The sequence below is a fragment of the Episyrphus balteatus genome, chromosome 3 (assembly GCF_945859705.1).
Source record: "Episyrphus balteatus chromosome 3, idEpiBalt1.1, whole genome shotgun sequence".
In the NCBI taxonomy this organism is placed as follows: Eukaryota; Metazoa; Arthropoda; class Insecta; order Diptera; family Syrphidae; genus Episyrphus; species Episyrphus balteatus.
Window position 1 is genome coordinate 130,110,476 of NC_079136.1, and position 17,109 is coordinate 130,127,584.

The following is a 17,109-nucleotide window of genomic DNA, read 5'->3' on the forward strand; positions in this document are numbered from 1 at the left end:
AATCAATGAATATTAAATATTTTTTTAATTAATTTGCTTTTCAGCTGCCTAGGCTTTTGACATTGTGAACATTTTTAAAAGCTTCGTTCCTTGTTAAATTGCTATAAACTACTTCTTTCTAATATAATCTCTTCGAATAAAAAAAAATAAACAAAATGAACATAAAACATTGTTAACTGCACAAACTTTGGAATTACAACAAAATAACAATAAAAAAAATGGTAGTGGCTTAAATTCATGTGTGTTTTAAATTTATTATTTTTGTTCAAATAAAAAAAATTATTTATGACAGCAAAAATCTGATAAGAGTAGTTTGAATCTTATCAACTATAATAAAGGTAAGATTTATTTCAATGAAATTTTAAATCAATTTATTATGTATATTATATATATCTAGGTACGTAAAATTATAATTGTTTATCAATATTTGAAAGGCTAAGGCCTAGTTTGCGCGATTATCTTCCTGTAAGGGTGAACCTCAATTCCACACAACATTCTGAATGAAAACTCCCAGGAAAGAAGGGCTCCCAAAGCGAAAAGAGAACAAAATTAAAACTTAAAACTTTTGAAATACTGGACATTTTTCGATTGAAAGCCATTTTCCCAGGAGTTTTCATTCAAAAAATGGCTGCTTATGGAGTTTGATATAATTTTACACATGGATATGATCAGATTTTTAAAAAAACATAAGTAAATCCTGCACTAAAAAACTGCCACTGGGTTAACTCAGAGATTATTTGTTTCGCAGGGTGAACTAATTTAGAGATTACTCAGGGTACACTCTACACTGGAAAACTAGCCCTAACAACATGAAAGTGCAAAATTGATTGTTTTTTAGTTTGAACTAACTTAAATCCAATGAGATGAATTTGAATTTCTTTCTTATACAACCGCTACAATTACAATATTGGACTTTATGTACCTTTCTCAATTGCACTCGCCAACAATTTTCAACTTTTTAAAACTCCAGTAAGCCCAAAAATCATACTGGTTTCTTTCTTGCAGCTCTTGTTTTTGAAACATGTATTTAATTTTTCACATTTGGGGGCATGTTCAAGCTCATAATAATTTTTAAGCTTTCTTTATTTCAAGTATTTCAAGCGTAGGTATATTAAAATTTTTCAACAAAATTTATTATTATTTATTAAACCTAATGTATTTGGGCTCAGTAAGCCTTAATATCACATTCGTTTCTTCTTAGGAGCTCTAGTTTTGGAAACATAAACGGAAATATTTTCGTTTTTCGCATTTTCATGCTACTTTTTTTAAGTTTTTTGCGTTTCTAAGTTTTACTGGAAAAATTTACTATATCAAATGTAATGTACTTCGGTTTAGAAAGTCAAATAAAAATTTTAAAAAATATGCATTTTTATGTATAAATGCTTTAAAAACTAGAGCTGTTATATTTTTAATAGATAAAATTCTTTGGATCAATAAGTTTAAAAAGAGTAAATTATAAACTCGAAAGTTTATAGGAAAAATCTCACTAAAACTTTCAAAAGCACTTCCTTGAATGCTTCGAATTAATTCCATTTGAACTTCCTGTTCGTTTTTTATAAGTGTACAAACGAACCTGTAAGAGAATAGAATAAGAGCAAACATTTGAAATAAACCCTACGAAACCACTTGTTATAACGATTTTCCGAAAGGTGACCGGAAACTAGAAACGGCCGAAATTAGCCAACTCAACCCTATAAAATTTCAGAATTGATTGGAAGCGATTTGAACTGTTCCATCTTCCATTGCATTTCCGAAAAAGTGAATTCTTGAGTGGAATCAAACGAAAACAACATGGAATCGAGAACAAAATATTTCTTCTGAGAAGCGTTCTATTTGCCATTTCCGTTTCCGCCCAACTTCTGAGTGCATTTGTTCTCTTCTGCCCAATGAAGAACGACTAGCTAACAAAAAAACACTCAACATCAAAAAATCATGGTGTAAATCCAATCCACAATACCCCCTCCAAGAGACGTCTCTGAATATACTCCATCACCACAGAGCTCTCCAAACTGTCCACCACTCGACCACCATTTTTATTTGTAATGTAAATAATCCAATTTTAGCCCATAAGTGTAAATGAATAAACTACATTTATCTACTCTCTTCATCTCATTTCAACTTCATTGCACTATGACGTCACTGTGCTTGTCAAAATTATTTTTTTGACATTTTTCTTTCAACTTAACTACTTTAATACGCTCTATGGCTCTGTCTGTCAAATAGAAAACAAAAACAGTGAAAACGAACGGAGAAACGGTGGTGGTGAAAACTCTCAGAATCACACAAAAATTTTTTTTTTGTAGAAGAGGTTGACAAATTTACATAACTATTTTTAAAGTTAAGTCGAAAAAGGGTCATTCAAAAAACGCATCCAAAATAATATCTATTATCTAGTCTAGAGTGTTGATTTAAATGCGGTTTTTCAACAATTCAATTAGTATACCTTTAATACAATTGCGGGCATTATTTTTTGACTCACGCAACAAAACGTCGTCGTTCTCGTTGTCGAGTTTTATTTTATCATCATATTATTTTGTGTAAGAAGCTCTCTTTTAACTTTATTTTTATTTTTTCCAATAGAGTATTTTTCAATAATATAATTATTTTAATAACCCAGCCAAGAAAGGCAATTATTCGAAAAGAAAAAGAAGAACAAGAATTGAATAAATAAGTTAATCGAGTTTTTTTTTTTTTATTATTGTATTTGTGTTAACAAATGTGAAATGAAATGAATCTATTCTCTATCTATAATTACTTTAGATAGAAAATTGTAACTCTCTCTAAAAGGGAATTACCTAGAGCTAGGGGTTGGTTTAAAAAAATGAAGAAAGAAAAAAAAATGCACGGATAATTTTTTCGAGTCAATTGCAAACCTTGGTTTTATAAATCAATTGCATTTTTTTTTTTTATTTTTGATATTCATTCTTGCTTTGCTTTGATCGGTGCTTCTTGTGTCATACTTTCGTTGTCATCTTCTGAGATAATTCTAACTAAAGAGCTACGTTGGCATTCTACTATTCTACCTTGTTCTAAAAGTCGACTGCACAAACTGGGCCACTTATGTCAAAAAACAAAATAAACTTTTTTTTTTCATACCTGCCCGACTTGATACGTTTTTGGTTTTTTTTTTTTATTTTTGTTGTTTAAATTCAATTTCGGGAAGGCTATTTACTTTGGTTATACAAGTTTCATTATCAGCAAGCAGAGTAGAAAAGTGAAGTATTTTTTATACTCGAACTCAAGTTTTTTCCATACAACCAACAACGTGAGGAAGCTTCCGCAAAACCATTTGCGTTTTTTTTTTCTTATTTTTCCTCATCTTCTACAAAACCGGTCAGAAGAGAAAAATTTGCAGAAAGAAATACAATAAGAAAAAATAACTAACAGAGATGTAGTTTAGCCAAAAATTTTCTCTTGTAACTAAACTTAATCTCAATTGAAGTTACGGTTCTGAACTGTTACTAATTTTTCATTTATTTTTATTTTCAAAAAAAAGGTTCTACTGCTTTTGTCAAATTAAAAACATTGTGCTTGAAGTATTGCGGACTATTCAGTGTTGTTGTTACTTGTCTACGCAGTTTGTCAGGCCACTTTTCTGCGGCTGGTACTCCTACTCATCAACATCATCATCCCCAAGAACACCAAGAACAGAAAAACAACAACACACAGCAGAGGAAATATCATAGAAGAAGAGTCCGGAGGAAGAGTCACAACTTGACTGTTACTAGCTGCAGTAGTAGCAATTTTGAGGCAAATAGTCCATTACTGCAGTTACAGTACCAAGAACCTCGATCGCAACGGAGAGGAAAAAAAACTTCCAACAAAATAAAAACAAATCATTCGAGGAGCACCTCGAAAAATTGCCCTGGTGGTGCCAATATGGCCTGGACGGAAGTTAACACAAACGTAAGACTCTAAAAATTGACTCTTTATCGTATCGATATCAAAATGACATAATTTTTTTCTTTATTACTTTAACAAATGCATTAATTTTATTATGAAAACAAATTGATTAAGTACAACTATCTTATTAGTTTTGTAGATAAAATATTTTATAAAATTCAATTGCGCCTGGCAAGTCTTTAAGTGTAAAAACAAAAACAAAAACACATCACTTCATCAACTTCACTTGCCTGAAACTTTTCAAAACCACTTGAAGAAGAAGAAGACCCTTTATAAAAATGTTCTCTTCTGTGAGACACTCTCTATGCTCTTGTATCTCAAAAATACTTGTTGTTATTAACTTTACCTGTGGCAATGTGAGATTACATCTTATTGATCGTTAATATATATTTTTTTTTCGTGTAGTTCCCTCTTACTTCGTTTCTCTATTGTGGTAATTTCCCCACTTTATCTAGTATTTTGAAACCTCCTCTGACTCTGAGTTGGTTGCACAAACAAAACCCGATCGTCGAGGCACGTAGCCAGAAGTGGGCTTGAAGGGATGAATAGCATTCTAAAATGATTTTTAGATTAAAATTTGAATGTGAGGTTATAAGATTTTTTTAAGAATGTAAGAAAAATATTTTTTTTTTATTATTTTGTGGTTGTATTTCTTCCCTTATGATTCAAATAAAAACGCCATTTTTTATTTTAAATTTTCCAATATATTTCGAGGTTCATACCTCATCTTCAGGGCTAAAAATATTTATTTAATAAGCGTTTTTAATATATAATTATATAAACATATACAATAAAAAATAATTTACCTATTATAAAAACTATTTTAGTTATAATATACAAATTATTTCTTCGGCTACAACATTAATGTTTTATGATTATGATTATGATTATGATTATGATTGTGATTGATTTTATTTTATTTTTAATTTTTTATTTTTGATTTTTAAATTTAAGAATCAAATCTAGCAAAAATTACTGAGTAAAAAATAAAGTGATTATTTAATTTAAATACTATTTAATCGTTTTGAGTTTAATCTTGAAATTCCAAAAAAAAAAACAATTTAAGACTGAAGTGCATTCTTTTTAGTATAAGAACCCGCCACACGTCGACCTTCCCTCATCAAAACGTTATAGGGTTGCCTATCCTAGATGGAGCCAGTGCTACCGTGTACTAAGAATCAATTAATTTTTATCCTTATCGAGTTGGAAATGTACTCACAAATGTATCTACAACTTGAGCAGAAGAGAAGCAAATTATGTATTATGTTTTGAATACCTATTTACGAAACTTTGGGAAAAAATTGTTTTATTTGCATTTACTTTAAGTACACCAAAACAGCTTAATTAAAAACAGTGGAATAATTTTTTTGTAAAAATTATTCTTTTTAACTTTTTTTAATATACTATAACCCAAAATAGATTTTTACTGGCTCTATAGGGCAAGTGTCGAAATTTCTTCAAATTTGGTAGGTACAGATGATTTTTATAGAATTCTGAAAGTTGATTTTTTTTATATTTTTTATATCTCGCTTAAAAAGTGTTCCTCCCATACAAATTTTTCAAGTTATTACAAGTTATTCGAAAATGACTAATAGATTTTCATTAAACTTTGCAGACGTCATATTCAAAGCAATTGCAATAAAACTACATTTTTAGTTTTTCTCAAAAAAGTCAAATAACAAGAAAATATTTTGTATTCAATAAAATTTTGCCCTAAATGTCGGCTCTTCCGCAACATCAAAAAAATCTTAGAGGCAGGTCTTAAAATCTACAAGCAAACTAACATAAAAGTGTTTTGAACTGCAAGACCAAGTAGTGCCTTTTATTTCTCTTTAGGTATTTAAAAATTAAAATATATATGTGCAAGCTGACTCACAGTCAAACAACCGATTTCCCCGTATTTTACATATTTTCTGAAAATCTTAACGTTTTGTTTTTTTTTGGAACCACTTTGATCTAAATATTGATTATTAGTTCTAATGAACCACCATTCTTAAAATTTAGACCTATCTTGTTAACAAAATTGGTAACCACATTTTAAACCAAACCCTCTCCAGAAAAATCCTGGCTACGGCCATGCCGATCATTGTGTGGTGGATGGTGGTATCTCAATACAATAGAGTTGAGCTCTTCCAGCGAAGTAGCTAACTGCTGATCATATTCGCTCACCTGTGCTATGAGTCAAACAAAAATTTTTGTCTTATCTACTACGGTAGGTAGATAGGTAGGTTGGACGGCGACGACGAGGACGACAACAACGGTATACGATACTCTTAAACTGAATACTGGAAAAAAAACCTATGTCAGCGCGAAAAAATTCAGCTTCATGCTTCGTCGTCATCATTGTTGTTGTAGTTTTTGTTTTTCGTTTTTTTATAATAGCTGTTGTTGCTCATTTTCTACAACTGGCTCTTGATTTGAGTCGAAATCTCTAAGACTTAGTTTGTATCTATGCTTACAACGCGTCGGATGGAGAGTTTTTAGTTTAGTTTTGTTTTTACGAATCATTGCATTGTTTCAAAGTACCTTACCTTGCTTTACCTTCCTTACCTTACCTACTACCTACATGTTCAAGAAATCTAATTATGATACACACCTGAAAAAAAGATAGGTTTCCGCGCTAGCCTTTTAGTGTGTGCGTGTGTGTGAGAGAGTGTTTGTGAGGTGTAATTTTTTTTTATCGTTTCGTTCTTCTGTTTGTAGTATGTGCGACAGCGAGCGACTGTGCTTTGGATAAAATTTATATATAAAAAAAAAAAAGAATTTATGTCGCCTGAATTTTTCTGCCGCACCCAGAAAAATTTACAACTTTCCTCAAAAAAAAAGATTATTCTAGTGATTTATAATCCCAATTTAAATATCAGTTTTTTTTTTCAACAAAACACACATCGATCGTTCAAAGATTTGGGAAATTGACTTGTTTTCAATCGGGGGGAAATAGCCGTTTCAGCTCTGACTACGTAGCAAAATTGCCATATTATTAAAGTGTATGTAGGTACGCTGAATGCGATATGTTGTGATGAAAATGTGGCGTAATGAAAGGAACGTAAGCACTATCCCATCTTTAGGAGCACCCACATCAGGTGGCATTTGGAATGGTGGTGATAAACAGAATTCTTCATCGTCGTCTGGTGGGCAACGAAGTGCATATTCCCTGCCACATCCAGGGATTGCAGCAAGCAATATGCGTTATAGAAACACAGAAAGTCCCCCTGCTAGATCAGCAGGGGGAGGTGGATATATATCGCATGCGTCATCTATGCTCAATATTCCGGAAAACAACAACGACAATTTAGTGATAAGCTATCGCCAAACAGCTTTACCAAACCACCACCACCCAAACCACCACCAGCACCAAAATCGCCAAATAGGGAACATGGTGGCACCTTCTTATGCAGCAGACAGGAAAAGACCCATGTCCATGTATGATGTTCCGCCAATGAATGGTGGTGGGCCTTTTCCTGACTTTTTCCCACCTGGCAACAGAAATAAAAATGATAGAAATTTACCCGCAAAAGCTCTTCCTTCAAGGAATTTACGCCAAAGCCCTAGTGAATTGGTATGTACCCCCACATACAAAAAAAAATGTTGTCTTCATACAGAATTTGCATATAGCATTTAGTTTTCTTATAACCTACACTTGTTTATTATAATTTATACGAAACCATAAAAAAATTATGTCATTCGCTATTGGAATTTTATTAAAATTTATATTTCTTTAAATTCCGATCCGATCAATTCCATCGGATTGGATTGGAGGTTATTGTCGAAGAATGATAAATATTTTTTTTGAATTTCTTTTTGAACAGAAAGTGGATCCGGAACTCATTTTTACCAAACAAGAACGAATCGGCAAAGGTTCGTTCGGTGAAGTCTTTAAGGGTATCGATAATAGAACCCAACAGGTAAGTGCACGTAATTAGACTTAAATATAAATGCCACATCATTTTTTTGTTTGTTTGATGATCACGTTTATCGCAATGAAAAATGATTTTTTTTATTATTCTTTTGTTAGGTGGTTGCAATAAAAATAATTGATTTGGAAGAAGCTGAAGATGAGATAGAAGATATTCAGCAGGAGATTATGGTTTTGTCGCAATGCGACTCTCCGTATGTAACAAAATATTATGGATCATATTTAAAGGTTTGAGATTTTAAATATTTTTACTTTTCGCGGATAAACATCATTGTAATTTAAGATAAACTCACTACGATTATTTTTAATAAATGTATTTCTACTCCTCAACCGACGTGAATTTTCAAAGAAGTTTCAGACTTCGTGGTCATAGGAACGCATTTCTCAAAACGAATATAATTTTAATCAGTTCGATCAAGCTAAACCAATCTTCGTAGAAATATTTTATGTTCCTAGGATAGTTAGAAAATTAATGGAAATAAAAATATAAAAACTAAACTAATAAGCGAGCTTAAACCAATAAAAAATAAATACAAGCAGCTGACTTCATTAGCTTTGTTTGTACCCAAGATTAAATAATTTTTTAAAAAGAGAAACCAAATTTACCACCCACTGCAATCGAAAATACACCAACAATAAGACATGGGTACAACTTGCGTGCTAAAATGATATAAAACAACAATTAACAACATGAATCAAAGCAGTCTAATCTTGTGACCCTGAAGTCTGAAACTTCTTCGAAACATGCGTCGTCGATAAATAAAATCTTTCCTTGATATAATAAGTATATAAAAACAGTTAATGGTAATTGCAAATCCTCAGCGTGGTAAAGTAGATCAAAAGATTTTTTTAAATAATTGCAGTCAATTTCTTAAAACTTTAATACAAAATTTAAATGATATACAAAACATTAGTTATCAAATTATGTTTTCATAGGGTACGAAATTATGGATTATTATGGAATATTTGGGCGGTGGATCCGCCCTGGATTTAATGAAAGCTGGATCATTTGAAGAAATGCATATTGCGATAATATTGCGAGAAGTTTTAAAAGGTCTAGATTATTTGCATTCAGAACGAAAACTTCATCGAGATATTAAAGCAGCGAATGTGTTGTTGAGTGAAATGGGCGATGTTAAATTGGCAGATTTTGGTGTTGCTGGTCAACTCACGAATACAACATCTAAGCGTAATACATTCGTTGGTACACCATTTTGGATGGCACCCGAAGTTATTAAACAGTCAATGTATGATTCAAAAGCTGATATATGGTCGTTGGGTATTACAGCAATTGAATTGGCTAAAGGGGAGCCACCAAATTCTGAGCTACATCCAATGAGAGTATTGTTTTTGATTCCAAAAAATAATCCTCCTCAGCTAACTGGTAATTATACCAAATCATTCAAAGATTTTGTTGAGGCATGTTTAAATAAAGACCCGGAGAATGTAAGCAAAAAAATATTACATTAAATAAAGCAGTGTTTAACTTTAATTTATTTGTTTTAGCGACCGACAGCAAAGGAGTTACTCAAATACCAATTTATCAAGAAAGCAAAGAAGAACTCATATCTTATTGATCTCATAGATCGATACAAAAAATGGAAGACACAGAAGGGCGAAGAAAGTGAAACTGAATCAGAAAATTCGGATTCGTAAGTACCTACTTGTATATTTAATAAAATGTTTTTATTCCACTAAAAAGTTGAAATAAATAGCTTAAGATTGTGAGGTGGAAATAAACAAACAGAGAATTTATTAGTAACATACAAATTCAAAAAAGGGGTCAAATAAGAAAATCTCAACTATTAGAAAATAATTTTTGGATTTGTCAAAATAATGTAATCAAAGTAAAGAAGAATTCAGTCAATGCAAAAAGAAAAAAATGAAAGAGTATGATATTGAATTTTTCTACCCACGGTGGTCATTTGTGTTTGCAGCACTATAAGTCATTCTATTTTCATTACATGAATTGGACTTATTGCGATTGTCTAAACTGATAGTTGATAAAACTTCAAATTGGATATTTTTTATTAATAAATATTACAAAATTGATCAATTTAGAAATGGACTTTAAAATACTAATTTTCAGTATTAATCAGCTGATGATCATTTAGCGTAAATTGCAAAAAGAGGTGATCGTCACAAATATCTTGAATTTTGTTTTTCAATATTGAAGGTGTCGTAATTTTAAGCAAACAATTCACTGATATGATTTCTGTAAACTCAATGCCGCTTGCTATAAAATGGCGGGAAGAGTTCGATACAACAACTTATTATTTATCTTTTTATTACTATTTGGAATCACGTTTAAACTATTTATGGGCTCTTGTCATGCAATTAACTTTCTGTCAATGTATTCAGAAAGATATTAGGAGATATTTAAAAAAATTATTATTATAATTTGATTTATTTTGATTTACTCCAAACAAATTAAAACGAATGATATTCATAGAATTCTGTAAAGAAGTCATTGAAACAAAAGTTGTTCATGCAATTCTGTAAAGATTTTATCAGCAGCGTCCGAAAGTGTTAGACTTTATGATACACGATTTTAGAAAGAATGCGTTTTCTAAAAATGAATAGCCAAAATATAACATTGATGAGATACTGATTAATTATAAATTAATGATAGTTATCAAAACTAAGAAAACCTTTACTGGTGAAAACGCAAAAGAAATATAAAATCTGTTCCCTCAGTAGTCGGGAACTTGTAGGCCTATCATTCTTAACAAAATCCCAAATTCAAGACAAGTCATATTGCGATTAGTTAACAAAATCTGATATTTCAAAGATAGGAATGTAATGATTTACATATATGGTTTATTTGTTTTATAATGTGGACCACACTAATGTACCTTTCGACTTACATTGAAGTAGAACAAGTCTTTAAATTAGATCTCATTAAACTTTCTGCCCATTTATATATTTATTTCTGTATTATTACTTACAATAATTTTTTTTTGTCATATCAACAGGGAAGATTCAAAACAAGACAGTGATATGGATGAACCTTGGATAATGACTGTCAAAGGATTACATTTTAATAATGTATCAAGTAAATCATCATCAGCCAGTGCTGCAGCTGCAAATGCCCAGCTTGATGAAAGTGAAAAACTTATGATGGGTATGTCCAATAAACATCATAATGGATCAAGTATTCTTCAGCCATCACAACAACATTCAATAGCGAGTAGCGGACAATCTACTCGTGATGCCAACTTAAATCACTACAAAGTTTCTTCAGTCCCGCAAAATAAAAGTACTGCATCAAATATATCAGCACCTATGCATCATAGTCAGCAAAGTTCTTTGGGTAATAAACATCATGATTCCTCACCCACAAGTGCTGGTAGTAGCAGTATGGATGTAAACATGAAAATGGGCATTGATGTAAGTAAGGAAACTGAACGAATTCAACAGAGAATGAATGAGGAGAAGGAACATGATAAACGAACATCGAAAGAGGTTTGTTTTAAAAATATTATAGCATTGAAATTCAAATATATCTTAACAAATCAATAATTTTTTTTTTGTCAGCCAATGCAAGTAGAACACACTGAAGATTCAATGGCAGCGCCTTCTAATCAACGATGGAGTCACAAGGAACACCATTCGGCTTCCAATAGTCAGACAACATCCATTTCTTCGTCCGGTAACAACAACAGCAGTTACAATGGCAATTCTAAGGTCAATATCAATTCGGACAGGTCTTCGGCGACAGGAACAAGCACAACATTAAATCCTAGCACCAAAAACGTCAACAGAGTTGTTCAAACAAATAGTCCGTGCCTAAATAATTTTCTATTTCCACTTTTATCAGAGGTAATTTTAAAATTTTTTGTAAAAAGTGAGATTTTGTTAACTTAAATTTTTAATTTTGCATTTCCAGCTTCAACGTAAACATTCACATTCAAGTAGAAACTCAAATGTATCTGACATTGTGGAATTAAGATCAGCATTCGAAACGGCAGAACGCACTAGCCCGGGCATCAGTGATTTGTTTTTGAAAGAGGTTATACATAAACTAGTTCCTGGTTACTCTGAAACCCGAATAAATAACCTTATGGAAAAAGTTGTTCGGTAATTATTCTTCAAAAAAAAAAAAATTCTAAATTAATATCTCAATTATTTTTTTCCATCTCTTTCAGAAGCAAGAAGTGAGTGTGTAAAAGTGTTATGAATTAAGTTAACAAAATTGTGCAGCGTTTACGTATATATATATTAAAATATCTACATTTATTAGAATTATTTCAAATATATTATTATTATGAATTAAATTGTTTGTTTTGTTTGGAAATTAATCCCATTTATTGTTGTGTTCGGTGAACATTTTTATTTTCTAAACACACACCTTTAAAATATTTAATGAACAATAAAAAAATAATAATAAAAAAATTATTGAATTAATTAAAACCAATTATAAAAAAAATTAAATCTATTGCAAACAAAAATGATCAAACTATGTGAAGTTGTAAATTTTGTTAAAAAAAAAATAAATATTAAAAAAAAGAAAAAAAAAAAAAACACCACCACCTTGACAAATTTAAACTAATCTATAAGAATTAATATTAATATGTTTTCTCGTTTTTTTTTTTTGCTTTTTTGTTGTATTATCCATTACATTTTATATTATTTGTCTATCAATTATTATTATTGAATTATGTATAATATAGAAGATTTGAAATAAAAAAAATACATATATGTAAATAAATATATTTAAAAAGAAATAAACATAAATATATAGATTAATTTAAAATTAAAAAAAAAACATTTTATGTATGAGGTGAATGATATAATCAGAGTTGTAGAAGCTAATTTTTCAAACTTGAGACCAACTGTGAAAATATTCGAGCAGAGGAGAACGTGGACTCATTCAGAACCTTCTGGAAGCCTTAAGGAACCTCGATATGAACAAATATGATAGTTTAAATGATTCTCAGGAAAATTTGCTTCTTGATTTCAAGTCAGTTGTTTGAAAAATATTTATTGAAACAAATTTGAAGTAAGCACCAGAAACAGCTTTAGAACTCTGTCAAGAAATCATCTTAAAAGCTAATTCAATAACATATAACTTAACTAAGTTTTTTTTAATTGTTTGAATTTCTGGATCGATGATATCTGACAATTTTAAAACAAAGCTATCTGAGTTGGCATACTGAATCACTCGCAATCAATAAATCATCTGTTTTTGATCATACCAAGTTGAAATGTTTTCACTTGTTAATACATATAATAATAACCCAAGTTAACTAATAGCTAAATTTAATCTCGGTATGTTTACTTTTTGCGCTTAAACGATGGTGATGAAGACATTATTGTCTTACGTATTAAACGTATAACCACTTACCGCTTATCAGTTGTATTCCCTTATATCTGTATTGATTCTATAATTATCTGTTGGTCTTGATGTAAGAACTATTTTTAAATTCTGTTTGTTTTTGCTTTATCTTTTGCATGCGTATATTTGCTTTTTTTTCACAGGTGCTTTTTATTTTTTGGAACTCTCGTAAAAAAATCCATTGAACAATGTTAATTCATTTGCAAGAAAGACAGAAAAACCTCAAAGTATCATTTGGGTTTCATTTATTTACAGATATGAAGACATTTCTTTTAATGTAGGTATTACTCAATGGATTTAGAGTACCTACTTTTTTTTTAAATGCATTATTTTTAGGACAAGGGTTAACCTCTTTATTTTGAACTCATATCTGTAAACCAAATCTTGTTTCGACACCTTGATCTGAAATTATTTGCTTCCGAATGCAAGAAAAAAAATAAAATATTTTAAGAAAAAAAAAATATTTCCTTTGCAAATAATTCAGCAACTAGACTTCCAAGTTTTTCGGTTATGAATAGAGCTTAAAGAGGCCTTTCTTTTGATGTATCACTCGACGGATTTGGAGAACTTTTTTGAAAATCGATTATTTTTAGGCAAGGGGTTAACCTTGATTTTTTCTCAAAAATCTTAAAAAATAGATTTGAATAGATAGATTCACATAAATGGATAGGCCTGCTCATTCTGAACTCATATCTGTAAACCAAAACTTGTTTCGAGCCCTTAATCCGAAAATATCCGCTTCCGAATGTAAGAAAAAAAATATTTCCAAATAGGTACCTATAGAAAAAAAAATTCGATTACAAATAATTCAGCAACCAGACCTGCAACAATCTTTTGGTTTCCGGTTATGAATAGAGCTTAAAGAGGCCTTTCTTTTGATGTATCACTCGTAGGATTTGGAGAATTTTTTTTGAAAATCGATTATTTTTATTATTTAAAAAATTAGATCTGTAATTTTTTACATAAATGGATAGGCCTATTCATTGTGAACTCATATCGGTAAACCAAATCTTGTTTCGAGACCTTGATCTGAAATTATCTGCTTCCGAATGTAAGATACAAAAATTAAATAGTTTAAGAAAACAAAAAATATTTCCATTGCAAATAATTCAGCAACAAGACATCCAAGAATCTTTTGGTTTCCGGTTATGAATAGAGCTTAAAGAGACCTTTCTTTTGATAAATCACTCGATGGATTTGGAGAACTTTTTTGAAATTACAATATTACAATTTTTTTAGGCAAGGGGTTAACCTTGATTTTTTCTCGATAATCTTAAAAAAATAGATTTCTAATTGTTTTACCTAAATTTGTAGGCCTGCTCATTGTGAACTCATATCTGCAAACCAAATCTTGTTTCGAGACCTTGATCCGAAATTATTTGCTTCCGAATCAAAACAGAAAAATTAAAACCAAAAATTTCAAGTCAACTGACTGTAGGTCAAGCCCTCTCCGAAGCTTAATCCTCGCTATGCTGCGCAGACCGACAAACAACTTTTTTCGGGCTTCTCCTACTCTTAGTTTCGATTAACACACTTTTGGTTGAAACGTAACCACTACAAATAGAACAATTATCCAACCAAGCACATCGCCATTATTGGAATCTAAAAATATGGATTATACGATTTTGTATTTAAGTCAATTTATTGTTTTTTTATTATTATAATTGATATACTAATTAATTTATGTACAAAAAGTATTTACATAAAAATTGCTTCCGCTCACATCATTACACATTACAATAATTTTAAATCATTTTTAAATTAACTAAATAAAATATTCGCTTCCAAAATTTTGTTTTTTGATTTCTTGTTTTTTGTGTCAAAGATTTACAATGTAAGTAAAATTTGTCTAATTGGTTATTACATACATACATTAACAAAAGATTTAATATTAACAAAATAAATTATAATATTCATTGATTCCTAACCTAATTTTCTGTTTTCATCATTCATATGTGATCTAATAGTAAAATATAATATTTTATCTATTGCTCACATTTAGATTTATTAATATCACGAAAGAATAACATTAATTTTTTTTATTGGGGACAAGACATGCCTTTCTTCTCCTCGCTGGTAATGTCGTTTGTTTGACAATTTTTCTGGAATTTTAAAGCTTTAATCTTTTCTGCAGTACACTCGAGCGCCGATTTGAGATCGTTAAAAACGGGAACGCCTTGTCGTTTAGCCAAATCAATGAGATATGATCTGCCTCGATTGTAGTCTTTTATTGCAGTCGGAGTTAACTAGTAACAAAATTAAAATTAATATTTTTTTTTTGGAATTAATATAACAAAGAATATGAACCTTTTCTTGTCCTAAGACGCAATTTTCAGGGAGCATTTGTACGCATAGCACAACATTATACATGAGACCGATGCTATGAGCTGCAAGTGTCATTGGTGCAAGTGACCTTGTCTCGTTGGTTATAACGAACAAAAGAACTCGACTTGAATCCATTAATGACGGATTATAGAGATTCGGGCGTATATTAAGCGGCCAGTTCGTTGATTCAACATGGTCGTTTGTGGAATCATGTGAACTATTGTGTGCTTTTTCTCGTTCCATTTTCCGCAACAAGTGCCCAGTAATAAGCTTTTCGCCCACTGGTTTCCCTCTCCCTCCCTGGGAATTCGAATCCTCAAATGATTTGTCCGGTAAATCAAGCTGGGACGGCTGAATACTCTCGTGTAAGGCAGGTAAATGGAACGTTATTTTCTTGGATTTGAAATAAGGCATAGCATAATCTTGTCGCCATTTGGTTCGCAAAAAGCAACTTCCGCCTAAATACACATCGCGTATTTCAAAACTCGAAAATGCAGAATCTCCACTACAGTGGATTGAATTTATTGAGCTGTCACTGCTTGAGAATACCGAATCATTTGAATCACTCTCCTCTTCTGTGGTATTGTTTTCACTACAACTACTGTTAATCGACATCATAAGCTCGTAATTGACGAGCATTTTTGAGCATTGTGCAATTTGTGTTGAGCGTGATTTAGCTACTACCCCCATCATTGAGTCTGAAGGTTGAGGAGACGAGGTTCCACTGTCTCTATTACGACTGCCACCAATATCACTATGACGCTCTTCGCCACCAGGTACACTCGTGCTACTACTTGTCTTAAAGACATGTTTTGTAAAGAAATTTATCGTGATGTTATCGTCTCCAGGACGGCAGTGAAATCCTATTAAAAGAATTAAATAGTGAACAATATTACTGTCACATAGGAATAAAAGAACGTACCTTGCAAGTTAGCCAAATAAACTGGAGGTGGTGGTACATTTGTTCCTTTAATTGGCGATATGCATCCACTTTCATGTATCTCTTGTTGTAATACTGACAGATAAGCTGCCAAAATACAAAATTGATCGAAATCTATTTGAAACTCGTTTCTTTTTGTAGTCGTTTCTTTTTTCAAAAAATTTTTACAACGCGGCGTATTGCTTGTTGCCGCCGACGCCGATGGGGCTGGCTGAGATGATGATTCTATCCCCATACAAGATGATGGTGACATATCTAAAGATTCACGCTGTGATAAAATAACGCTTTTAAGATTTTCTATTGTCAAAAGACTTTGGGCATAGCCCAAGATCGAAAGAGCCCGTTGACATTGTTCCAATGAAATAAGCTCTTTCATTGCGTTTACTCTATCAAAAGCTCCACGTACTACTCTGTAGAAGATATAATTATAAAAAAATATTACTTTATTCTTTGATTCAAAGTAAAAAAATAATTTACATCAAAATCGAAGCAATATTTGATGGTGGATCACGTATTCCAGCTAAAATTTCCTTAGTTCTTTGCAAGCCCGATGGGATATTATCCAATACGGGTAGGCCCCTTCGAGTAACTAGTTCTCGCAGCATTTGTTGGTTCCTCGTCAAGTCAATGTATTCCCTGGAGCGAAAGAAAAATTACATTGGATTCTTTATACTTTTAATTTTTAAA

The 17,109-nt window shown here is 31.2% G+C and overlaps 2 protein-coding genes across 7 annotated transcripts in view; one reads left to right on the plus strand and one right to left on the minus strand.

Moving 5' to 3' along the window:
* The first annotated feature begins 52 nt into the window (after nucleotides 1-52).
* Nucleotides 53-12,096, plus strand: LOC129916075 (germinal center kinase 1). Of its 3 annotated transcripts, XM_055995854.1 has the most exons (11): nucleotides 53-221; nucleotides 293-338; nucleotides 3,497-3,906; nucleotides 7,713-7,808; nucleotides 7,919-8,047; nucleotides 8,756-9,265; nucleotides 9,326-9,471; nucleotides 10,795-11,284; nucleotides 11,357-11,641; nucleotides 11,709-11,899; nucleotides 11,968-12,096. In XM_055995854.1, exons 1-11 carry the CDS (start codon nucleotides 219-221, stop codon nucleotides 11,978-11,980), a joined length of 2,319 nt encoding a protein of 772 aa, XP_055851829.1. In that variant the 5' UTR covers nucleotides 53-218; the 3' UTR covers nucleotides 11,981-12,096. The 3 variants fall into 3 exon arrangements, with proteins under 3 accessions (XP_055851829.1, XP_055851828.1, XP_055851827.1); XM_055995853.1 differs by lacking the exons at nucleotides 53-221; nucleotides 293-338; nucleotides 3,497-3,906 and adding an exon at nucleotides 6,338-7,462 and having other exon boundaries at nucleotides 11,971-12,096; XM_055995852.1 differs by lacking the exons at nucleotides 53-221; nucleotides 293-338; nucleotides 3,497-3,906 and adding an exon at nucleotides 6,339-7,462.
* A 2,761-nt stretch (nucleotides 12,097-14,857) lies between these two features.
* The window catches only part of LOC129916072 (uncharacterized), a 42,138-nt gene continuing 39,886 nt past the window's right edge, over nucleotides 14,858-17,109 (minus strand). For all 4 annotated transcript variants that reach the window (XM_055995848.1, XM_055995847.1, XM_055995849.1 and 1 more), the window contains 4 exons: nucleotides 16,900-17,058; nucleotides 16,405-16,832; nucleotides 15,465-16,345; nucleotides 14,858-15,403 (listed from right to left, as the gene is read on the minus strand). In XM_055995848.1, the coding sequence (XP_055851823.1) occupies nucleotides 15,197-15,403; nucleotides 15,465-16,345; nucleotides 16,405-16,832; nucleotides 16,900-17,058 (1,675 nt within the window). In that variant the 3' untranslated portion in view covers nucleotides 14,858-15,196. The remainder of the gene's footprint in view (nucleotides 15,404-15,464; nucleotides 16,346-16,404; nucleotides 16,833-16,899; nucleotides 17,059-17,109) is intronic.

Excerpts from the sequence above, each read along its gene's own strand:
- LOC129916075 (XM_055995852.1), top strand. The coding sequence starts at position 6,908 with ATGCGATATGTTGTGATGAAAATGTGGCGTAATGAAAGGAACGTAAGC. Across the intron at positions 7,809-7,918 it reads TCGATAATAGAACCCAACAG|GTGGTTGCAATAAAAATAAT; the intron begins GTAAGTGCACGT and ends TTCTTTTGTTAG. Across the intron at positions 9,266-9,325 it reads TAAATAAAGACCCGGAGAAT|CGACCGACAGCAAAGGAGTT; the intron begins GTAAGCAAAAAA and ends TATTTGTTTTAG.